The following is an 11,564-nucleotide window of genomic DNA, read 5'->3' on the forward strand; positions in this document are numbered from 1 at the left end:
AATCCTCTCAGGGTCAGGGAGGTGCTAGCCCTGGAAGGTGTGTAACTGAGTCCGAATGTCCTGCTCCTTTATCGTACTGTAAAACAATCCCCTGACTACTGTTTCAGACATTGACAACTCAGGCAGGGTCTGTAGGGTTCAGACCATACGTGACCTTGAGAAGAGCACTTGACTCAACAAAATGAAGAATATTAGTCTGGCGAGGATGATCTACAGTTCGGTCAAGAGATGGTGACCTACTTTGAAAAGAGTCACCACGTCTTTTCTCAGTGTTTCTCAGCTCTTAATCATTTGTTGGTTTAGCAGTCCCAGACAGAACTAAAAGAACAATCCGGGCCCCAAACAAAGTGACTAATTTGCGGGTGTGCGTCAGTAAATCAGTGTCTCACTCCACGTTGTCTATTTAAACACAGTTCCTACTGCAGAGGGGAAACTTACTGACCTCGGACTCTGCTGTTGTGCAGTGCAACGAGTGTGTGTATTTGAGCATGTGTGTGTGTGTGTTCCCCTGTGAGCAGAGAGTTGCAGACTTTGATTAATGACTCCTACAATGAATCTCGAACAGGGAGTGTGCCACATTGCAGTGCCCTCCGCATTATTGTTGAGGAGGGATGCTGCTCTACATCAGTAAGAAAGGAGGAAGAGATGGAGAAGAGAACATGGAGTGATACATTCATTTGAAATATTTCTCCATTTTAGTTCAAAGAACACGTAATGACTTGTCCTTCTTAGTTTGAAGTTGAAACACTTTGAAGGTTCTTTAACTTTACCCCTTCATCCCCCCTGTTTTTAACCCCTCTCCTCCCCTGTCTCTGACTCTCCCTCTCCCTCCTGCTATTTTTCCCTCTCTCTCGCTCCTCCACTCGTCTCCAGATTATGGCTGAGAGGAAGAGTGCCAAAGCTGCTGCCGGCAGCTCATCCCAAACAGGCTCCGATGTTCCTCTCCAGGGTAGGAGTTTGGTGACCCACACACATACAGTAGTACTGATATCTGTTTAGGGAATTGGAGTTGAGCGTTAAAGGGATACTTCAGGATTTTGGCTATTAGACCCTTTAACTACTTCCGCAGAGTCAAATGAACTCGTGGATACTATTTGTATGTCTCTGTGTCCAGGATGAAGGAAGTAAGAGGTAGTTTCACAAGCCAATTCTAACTAGCTTTAGCGCAATGACTGGAAGTCTATGGGTATCTGCTAGAATTGTTTTCAATGACATCCACATTTTGTTACATTACAGCCTTATTCTAAAATGGATGAAATATTTTTTTCCCTCATCAATCTACACACAAGTACCCCATAATGACAAAGCAAAAACAGGCTTGTAGACATTTTTGACAATTTAAACAAAATAAAACTGTAAATAACACATTTACATGTGTATTCAGACCCTTTACTCTGTACTTTGTTGAAGCAGCTTTGGCAGCGATTACAGCCTTGAGTCTTGGGTATGACGCTACAAGCTTGACACACCTGCCAAGTTTCTCCCATTCTTCTCTGTAGATCCTCTCAACCTCTGTCAGGTTGGATGGGGAGCGTTGCTGCACAGCTATTTCCAGGTGTCTCCAGAGATGTTTGATCAGGTTCAAGTCCGAGCTCTGGCTGGGCCACCTAAGGACATTCAGAGACTTGTCCCGAAGCCAGTCTTTTAATATACACTACCGTTCAAATGTTTGGGGTCACTTAGAAATGTCATTGTTTTTGAAAGAAAAGCCTTTTTTTCCCATTAAAATAACATTAAATTGATCAGAAATACGGCGTAGACAGTGTTAATATTGTGTTAATAATACAGTGTTAATATTGTGTTAATAATACAGTGTTAATATTGTGTTAATAATACAGTGTTAATATTGTGTTAATAATACAGTGTTAATATTGTGTTAATAATACAGTTTTAATATTGTGTTAATAATACAGTGTTAATATTGTGTTAATAATACAGTGTTAATATTGTGTTAATAATACAGTGTTAATATTGTGTTAATAATACAGTGTTAATATTGTGTTAATAATACAGTGTTAATATTGTGTTAATAATACAGTGTTAATATTGTGTTAATAATACAGTGTTAATATTGTGTTAATAATACAGTGTTAATATTGTGTTAATAATACAGTGTTAATATTGTGTTAATAATACAGTGTTAATATTGTGTTAATAATACAGTGTTAATATTGTGTTAATAATACAGTGTTAATATTGTGTTAATAATACAGTGTTAATATTGTAAATGACTGGAAACGGCTGATATTTTTATGGAATATCTACATAGTTGAGACTAGAGTTTCTCAAACTAGACACTCTAATGTACCTTCCTCTTGTTCAGTTGTCCACCGGGGCCTCAGTTGTGCACCAATGCCCCAGTTCATCAAAGCGAGATTCATACAGAAAGGGTTTGTCGAGATCAATGTGGAAGAACTTGACTGACCTGCACAGAGCCCTGACCTCAAACCCATCGAACACCCTTGGGATGAATTGGAACGCCGACTGCGAACCAATCCTAATCGCTCCAACATCAATGCCCAACCTAATGCTCTTGTGGCCGAATGGAAGCAAGTCCCTGCAGCAATGTTCTAACATCTAGTGGAAAGCCTTCCCAGAAGAGTGGAGGCTGTTATAGCAGCAAAGGGGGGACCAACTCCATATTTAATGCACATGATTTTGGAATGAGATGTTCGACGAGCAGGAGTCCACATACTTTTGGTCATGTACTATATCTGCTAGCATAGATACCCATAGACTTCCAGTCATTGCACTCACGCTACTTAGCAATTGCGCTAGCGCTAGTCAGCGACTTCCTCCAAACTACACGCAACTCATTGCCAAAACCCCGAGGTATCCCTTTAACGCCCATTCTATATTTCATGTGTGTTTCACTGCAAATGAAAAAAATGCTCCTTATGAATCCAGAACTGGACTGCAAACACGTGTTAATGAAAAAGATAGCCGTGCTGTGTTCACTTCCTGAATTATGCTGACAACAGTACAAGGTCTCACAACAACAGGACAAAACCTTTCTCACATCGTGGTGTTAATGCTATTCCACATTTTCCATTCCACTACGCCGCAACACATATCCATCCTCCTTTTCATGCAAAGTTAATTAATGATAGATGATTTCAAAAAACAACACATCCCATAACTTGGCTTTGAGGCAGGATCTGCTGACTGCAGTGGAAACACCTTTGTTCTGTGCATAGAATAAAAGTTCTACATTGGCTTTGAGCTCGCAGGAGCAGCTGAGCTCATTAAAAGCCAATTAGTGTTGCGTAGCGAGCCCTGACTCTCAGCAACCCCTATTGAGAGATCAAAGCTCTCATTGGGTGAACATCGCTCACTCGCTAGCACGACCAAAATGTCTGCGCACTCCACTCGCCAGATCCCTCCACCATCTCTCCCCTCCTTTAATTCCATCCCTCGTTTCTCCTGACCCTCGGGCAGAGTGTAATAGGAAGTCGGCTAACTCCTGTTCTGTCATTTTCGCGGGGTGTTGGTGTTTAAACCATCTTATCCTCTTCTCTATGTTAGAGGGAGGGAAGCCCTCCTGCCCCTCAGGCCAGCCTGTAGATAGACATTTGTTTTTCAGTCTCTCGGAAGTTCTGCCCACTTGTATGAATAGCCATCTTCAGTTGTTTTTTTTCATATGGCTTAATTAGATGCAATAGCATCTGAAATATTTCAGTTTTCACACAAGTATCTGTATTTTTGCATTTTAGACTAATAAGCCTGTTTGGACATTTGTTTGTCTGAGTCTTTGCTCGGATGTGCTTTGTAGTGTGCTTTGTAGTGTGTGTGTGTGTCTCTCTCTCTCTCTCCTTGGTGTCTTATGTGTGTATTCTCCCACAGAGTTTCCCATGCCAAAGACTGAGCTGGTGCAGAAGTTCCATGTGCACTACCTGGGGATGACATCCGTGTCTCGTCCCATAGGTAAGAGAAGTAAGGAAACAACTAACACAGCCGTGCCTAATCACCTGCACCTGTCCCGTTAAACATAATCCATACTCCCGTACACATACTGAAGGTAGAAAACGAATTCAGGTTTCACCTCTCTCTCTATCTCAATTCAATTCCATTCAAGGGCTTTATTGGCATGGGAAACATGTGTTAACATTGCCAAAGCAAGTGAGGTAGATAATATATCAAGTGAATATATAAAGTGAAATAAACAATAAAAATTAACAGTAAACATTACATCTCTCTCTCACTCTCTCTCCAGGTATGGACATCATCAATGGGGCTATAGAGAGCCTGGTGTCCTCCACAGGGAAAGAGGACTGGACCCCTGTTACTCTGAGTGTAGCAGACGCCACTGTGGCTGTTATCAAGGAGAAGGCACGTAGCATCTTTTCTCCACCTAACTACAGATTATTACTGACTATACCACAGCATCCATTCAGGGTTTTATTTGTTATCCAATAGATTCACCTGTGATCGACATGGACAGACACTGTTGGTTCCTCCCTCATCATGACAAAAACAATATACATTTCTATCTGAGTGTTCTCTAATAATCCCGTCTCTTGCCTTCCCCATTGGTCCCCTGGACAGGAAGAAGAGGAGGAGATACTGGTGGAGTGCCGTGTGCGTTTCCTGTCCTTCATGGGCGTGGGCCAGGACATCCACACTTTCGCCTTCGTAATGGACTCTGGGAACCAGCACTTCCAGTGCCACGTGTTCTGGTGTGATCCCAACGCTGGCAGCGTGTCTGAGGCTGTCCAGGCAGCCTGTGTGGTGAGCTCACACACATAGCTACAGACAGACAGACATAGACAGACGTAGACAGACAGACGTAGACAGACAGACGTAGACAGACAGATGTAGACAGACGTACAGACATAGACAGACGGACAGACGTACAGACATAGACAGACGTAGACAGACAGACAGACGTAGACAGACAGACAGATGTAGACAGACAGACAGACATAGACAGACGTAGACAGACAGACGTAGACAGACAGATGTAGACAGACGTACAGACGTAGACAGACAGACGTAGACAGACAGGCAGACAGACGTAGACAGACAGACGTAGACAGACAGACGTAGACAGGCAGACGTAGACAGGCAGACGTAGACAGGCAGACGTAGACAGGCAGACGTAGACAGGCAGACGTAGACAGGCAGACGCAGACGTAGACAGACAGACAGACGCAGACAGACCGACGTAGACAGGCAGACGCAGACAGACAGACGCAGACAGACAGACGTAGACAGACAGACGTAGACAGACAGACAGACGTAGACAGACAGACGCAGACGTAGACAGACAGACGCAGACAGACAGACGTAGACAGACAGACAGACGTAGACAGACAGACGTAGACAGACAGACAGACGTAGACAGACAGACAGACGTAGACAGACAGACATAGACAGGCAGACGTAGACAGGCAGACGTAGACAGGCAGACGTAGACAGGCAGACGTAGACAGGCAGACAGGCAGACGTAGACAGGCAGACGTAGACAGGCAGACGTAGACAGGCAGACGTAGACAGACAGACAGACGTAGACAGGCAGACGTAGACAAGCAGACGTAGACAGGCAGACGTAGACAGGCAGACGTAGACAGACAGACGTAGACAGACAGATGTAGACAGACGTACAGACATAGACATACGGACAGACGTACAGACATAGACAGACGTAGACAGACGTACAGACATAGACATACGGACAGACGTACAGACATAGACAGACGTAGACAGACAGACATAGACAGACAGATGTAGACAGACAGACAGACGTAGACAGATGTAGACAGACGGACAGACGTACAGACATAGACAGACGGACAGACATAGACAGACGTAGACAGACAGACGTAGACAGACAGATGTAGACAGACGTACAGACGTAGACAGACAGACGTAGACAGGCAGGCAGACAGACAGATGTAGACAGACAGACGTAGACAGGCAGACGTAGACAGGCAGACGTAGACAGGCAGACGTAGACAGACAGACGTAGACAGGCAGACGTAGACAGACAGGCAGACGTAGACAGGCAGACAGGCAGACGTAGACAGGCAGACGTAGACAGGCAGACGTAGACAGACAGACGTAGACAGGCAGACAGACAGACGTAGACAGACAGACAGACAGACGTAGACAGCTGTAGACAGACAGACGTAGACAGACAGACGTAGACAGACACAGACAGACGTAGACAGACACAGGCAGACGTAGACAGACAGACGTAGACAGGCAGACGTAGACAGACAGACAGGCAGACAGACAGACAGGCGTAGACAGACAGACAGACAGACAGACAGACAGACAGACAGACAGACAGACAGACAGACAGACAGACAGACAGACAGACAGACAGACAGACAGACAGACAGACAGACAGACAGACGTAGACAGACAGACGTAGACAGACAGACGTAGACAGGCAGACAGACGTAGACAGGCAGACAGACGTAGACAGACAGACAGACGTAGACAGACAGACAGACGTAGACAGACAGACGTAGACAGACAGACAGACAGACAGACAGACAGACAGACAGACAGACAGACAGACAGACAGACAGACAGACAGACAGACAGACAGACAGACAGACAGACAGACAGACAGACAGACAGACAGACAGACAGAGTTAGGACTGTGGTTATGGCCAGGGTTAAACCAGGATGTGGACATGACGGTAGGGTTAGGACTGGTTATGACCAGGGTTAGGGTTGAACCAGGATTTTAACTTGAAGGTAGGGTAAGGGTTGTGGTTGAGGTAGACTCTGATGTACTTTCCTTCTCTTCCTCCTCTCCTCTTCCTCAGCTGCGGTACCAGAAGTGTCTGGTGGCCCGCCCGCCCTCCCAGAGAGCTAGCTCCTCCTCCCCGCCACCCGACTCGGTGACACGCCGGGTGACTACCAGCGTCAAGCGCGGAGTCCAGTCTCTCATAGACACTCTGAAAACAAAGAAACCATCCTCAGAACTGCCCCAGCAATGACGGACAGCTCGCTGACCACACCCCCAACCCCAGCCTCTGGCTCTGTCACTCACACTATCGCCACAACTACGACCTACAAACACGCCTATCCAATACCAGCCATGGTAACCAATAATGTACATACATGTTAACTTATTACCACTGGGCAGACCAAAGGACGAATGGGGCTGGATAGTAACATCTGCTCAAAATAATAAAAAGTGAAATTATCTGCAGAAGAAGAAGAGGAGGAGGAAGTCCAAGCTTCAGCATGATGAGGTGCTGGTGATTTGTGTCTCCATTGGAATTTTCCATTTACCTTTGAACTCTGCCGTGTCATAGCAAAACTGTCCCACTTTAGCCAGTCCACTCCTGTCTTCACCTGGCATCACCCCAGTCTTGTGGAGTATTATAACTACTGAGCTCTAATGGAGTATTAGACTACTACTGAATAACACTAGACATACCTGAGAAAAAGAACCAATCCCCATTGAGTGCTGGCTTAGATGCATCAGGAGGTCCATTGACCTCCTTTATCTTCCCTGTTTTCTACTTGTTGGACAACCCTGTTCCCATCACAGTGCCTAACAGTAGCATTCCAGAATGGGACACACACACATGTCTCTTTAAGACGTCTGTCTCATTGACGTGGAAACGGGACATGCTTATGGGGAAAGCCAACCATCACGGACAAGGCCACTGACCAATCAGCACCATCCAGCTGCTCTACCCGACCTAGTAACCTTTGACCCCCAGTCTGCAACAGAGACGTGTCATGTGATGGACTATACAGGCAGGATGTAATAACAGAGACAAGAAGTAAACAGAACATGGGAACCAATGTATTCCATTCCCTGGCTCAGAGTTCCACCTGGCTCACAAAACAGACTGAACCAATGTCTCATTTGAGGAGGGGTGCGCGATTGTACTATAATTACCCCTCTGATTGTAAAGTAATGATTGTATCCCCGGTTGGAGAGGAGATGTTAGAGATGAGGAGGAATGGGGTGGTAATGGTGCTGCATGTGTCTGTAATCTGAATGTGAGGAGATGGATAGATCGTTATGGGGGAGAGAGGTTACTGAGGAGGGTGCCAATATGGACATAGATGCTCTGCACAAAAGCCCAACCCCACCAGACTATCTATATATATATATATATATATATATATATATATATATATATATATATATATATATATATACACACACACACACACACACACACACACACACACACACACACACACACACACACACGACTGACTCCTATTGGACCCAGGGACACCTCTCTCAACTCTGTGAATGCAATATGCAATCCAATCCCCCCAAAATATAGATGTGAAAATACTGTCATTAATGTGCTCTGTTCTTCACTCATCTCGACACCATGTAAATGTAATCGGTTGTGAAAATAAATGCATTACCAAAAAATGGAAGGTCTTCAAAGTGCAGGTTTATTTTCTCATGTAATAGCTCAAGTCAATGCAACAACACTCCCCTCCATATATATTTGGACAGTAACGCTAGCATTTTAAATGTGTCTCTATACTCCAGCCTTTTGGATTTGAGATCAAATATTTCATATGAGGTACATATGACAGTACAGATAGTTAACTTTTATTTGAGGTTATTGTCATATCTGTTTTACCATTTAGAAATGAAAGCACTTTATAGATCTAGTCCACCCATTTGAAGATGTCATAAGTAGTTGGACAAATTCACTTGTAGTATATTAAAGTAGACAAAAGTTGAGTATTTGGTCCCATCGTCTTAGAAAGCAATGACTACATCAAACTTGTAACTGCATACTAATTGGGTGCATTTGCAGTTTGTTTTGGTTGTGTTATGTTTTGCCCAAAATGAACTGAATGGTAAATGATGACTGGAATCATTTTTACTTCTAAGTGAGTAAATAATATGTTTCTGAACACTTCCAAATCAATCCTGAGTGGTGCCATGATTAAGAAAAGTCATGAATAACCATGAATAATGATGAGTGAGAAGGTTACAGAGGCTGCAACAAAACACGCTAACCTCTTACCATTACCAATATCAGGGGAGGTTAGCATTTTGTGGAGGTTATGATATTTGCACCTCTGTAAATGTCTCAAGCATCACTTTTCGCAATCCATATATGACCAAATCCATTTTTGGGGGGCACGTACACATATTTAGCAGATGTTATTTTGGGTGTAGGGAAATGCTAGTGTTCCTAGCTCCAACAGTGCAGTAGGATCTAACAATTCACAATATTACACAAATCTAAAAGTAAAAGAATGGAATCAGGAAATATATAAATATTAGATTGAGCAATGTTGGAATGGCATTGACTAAAATACAGTAGAATAGAATACAGTATATAATATGAGATGAGTAAAGCTGTATGTAGACATTATGTAAACATTATTAAAGTGACTGGTGTTCCATTATTAAAGTGACTGGTGATCCATTATTAAAGTGACTGGTGTTCCATTATTAAAGTGGCCAGTGATTCCAAGTCTATGTATATAGGGCAGTAGCCTCTAAGGTGCAGGGTTTGCGTAACTGGATGGAAGCCGACTAGTGGTGGCTATTTAACAGTCTGATGGTCTTGAGATAGAAGCTGTTTTTCAGTCTCTCGGTCCCAGCTTTGATGCACCTGTACCGACCTCGCCTTCTGGATGATAGCGGGGTGATCAGGTCGTGGCTCGGGTGGTTGATGTCCTTGATGAACTTTTTGGCCTTCCTGTGACATCAGGTGCTGCAGGTGTCCTGGAGGGCAAGTGTTTTGCCCCTGGTGATGTGTTGCTGATGATGTGTTGGGCAGAACGCACCACCCTCTGGAGAGCCCTGCGGTTGTGGGCAGTACAGTGTCTGTACCAGGCAGTGATACAGCCTGACAGGATTCTCTCTTTTGTGGATCTGTAAACGTTTGTGAGGGTTTTAGGGGCCAAGACAAATTTATTCCGCCTCCTGAGGTTGAAGAGGCGCTGTTGAGCTTTCTTCACCACACTGTCTGTGTGGATGGACCAATTCAGATCATATCAGTGATGTGTAGCCCAGGAACTTGAAGCTTTCCACCTTCTCCACTGCGGACCCGTCGATGTGGATATGTGCTGTTTCCTAAAGTCCATGATCAGCTGCTTTGTTTTGTTGACGTTGAGTGAGAGGTTATTTATTTGAGCAAGAGCACCACTCTCTCAGGGCCCTCACCCCCTCTCTGTAGGCTGTCTAGTCATTGTTGGTAATCAGGCCTACTACTGTTGTGTCGTCTGCAAACTTGATGATTGAGTTGGAGGCATGTGTGGTCATGGGTGAACAGGGAGCACAGGAGGGGGCAGAGCACACACCCTTGTGGTGCCCCTGTGTTGAAGATCAGCGAAGTGGAGGTGTTTTTTCCTACCTTCACCACCTGGGGGGCAGCCCGTCAGGAAGTCCAGGACCCATTTGCACAGGGCGGGGTTCAGACCCAAGGCCCTGGGCTTAATAATGAGCTTGGAGGGTATTATGGTGTTGAATGCTGAGCTATAGTCAATGAACAGCATTCTTTCATAGCTAGCTATTCCTCTTGCGATTGATTTGTCTGTGGATCTATTGGGGCGGTAAGCAAATTGAAGTGGGTCTAGGGTGTCAGGTAAGGTGATATGATCCTTATCTAGCCTCTGAAAGCACTTCATGATGACAGAAGTGAGTGCTACGGGGCGATAGTCATTTAGTTCAGTTAACTTTGCTTTCTTGGAAACAGGAACAATGGTGGAAGCAAGTGGGGACAGCAGACTGGGATAGGGAGAAATTGAATATGTCCGTAAACACTCCAGCCAGCTGGTATGCACATGCTCTGAGGACGTGGCTAGGGATGCCGTCTGGGGTGGCAGCCTTGCAAGGGTTAACCCGCTTAAATGTCCTACTCACGTCAGCCACTGAGAACGAGAGCCCACTGTCATTGGTAGTGGGCTACGTTGGTGGCACTGTGTTATCCTCAAAGTGGGCGAAGAAGGTTTAGCTTGTCCGGAAGCAAGATGTCGGTGTTCGCGACGTGGATGGTTTTCCCTTTGTAGTCTGTGATTGTCTGTAGACCCTGCCACATAAGTATTGTGTCTGAACCATTTATTTGCAACTCCACTTTGTCTCTGTACTGAAGTTTTACCTGTTTGATTTCCTTACGGAGGGAATAACTACACTGTTTGTATTCGACCATATTCCCACTCACCTTGCCATGGTTAAATGTGGTGGTTCACGCTTTCAGTTTGGTGTGAATGCTGCCATCTATCTACGGTTTCTGGTTTGGGTAGGTTTTAATAGTCACTTACCTGTCGGTACAAACTCTCCTATATACTTCCTGATGAACTCAGTCACCGTATCCTTGTATTTGTCGATGCTATTCTCAGAGGCTACCTGGAACATATCCCAGCCCGCGTAATCAAAACAATCTTGGTCAGACCAGCGTTGAATAGACCTTAGCACGGGTACTCCATGTTTGAGTTTCTGCCTATAGGAAGGGAGGAGAAAAATGGAGTCTTTTAATCAGATTTTCCATACGGAGGGCGGGGGAGGGCCTTGTAGGCATTTGGAAAAGTTGAGTAGCAGTGGTCCAATCTTTTTCCAGCACAAGTACTACAGTCAATGTGTTGGTAGAACTTCTGAAGCATTT

At 44.7% G+C, this 11,564-nt stretch overlaps 1 protein-coding gene across 5 annotated transcripts in view; it reads left to right on the forward strand.

The window, feature by feature from the left end:
- Positions 1-8,070, forward strand: part of LOC124010816 (amyloid beta precursor protein binding family B member 2-like) — a 79,245-nt gene extending 71,175 nt beyond the window's left edge. For 3 of the 5 annotated variants that reach the window (XM_046323499.1, XM_046323501.1, XM_046323500.1), the window contains 5 exons: positions 874-949; positions 3,844-3,933; positions 4,214-4,329; positions 4,546-4,728; positions 6,780-8,070. In XM_046323499.1, the coding sequence (XP_046179455.1) occupies positions 874-949; positions 3,844-3,933; positions 4,214-4,329; positions 4,546-4,728; positions 6,780-6,953 (639 nt within the window). In that variant the 3' untranslated portion in view covers positions 6,954-8,070. The remainder of the gene's footprint in view (positions 1-873; positions 950-3,843; positions 3,934-4,213; positions 4,330-4,545; positions 4,729-6,779) is intronic. The other 2 variants (XM_046323502.1, XM_046323503.1) reach the window with 1 other exon arrangement.
- The last annotated feature ends 3,494 nt before the right edge of the window (positions 8,071-11,564 follow it).

The sequence above is a fragment of the Oncorhynchus gorbuscha genome, linkage group LG23, assembly GCF_021184085.1.
Source record: "Oncorhynchus gorbuscha isolate QuinsamMale2020 ecotype Even-year linkage group LG23, OgorEven_v1.0, whole genome shotgun sequence".
NCBI lineage: Eukaryota > Metazoa > Chordata > Actinopteri > Salmoniformes > Salmonidae > Oncorhynchus > Oncorhynchus gorbuscha.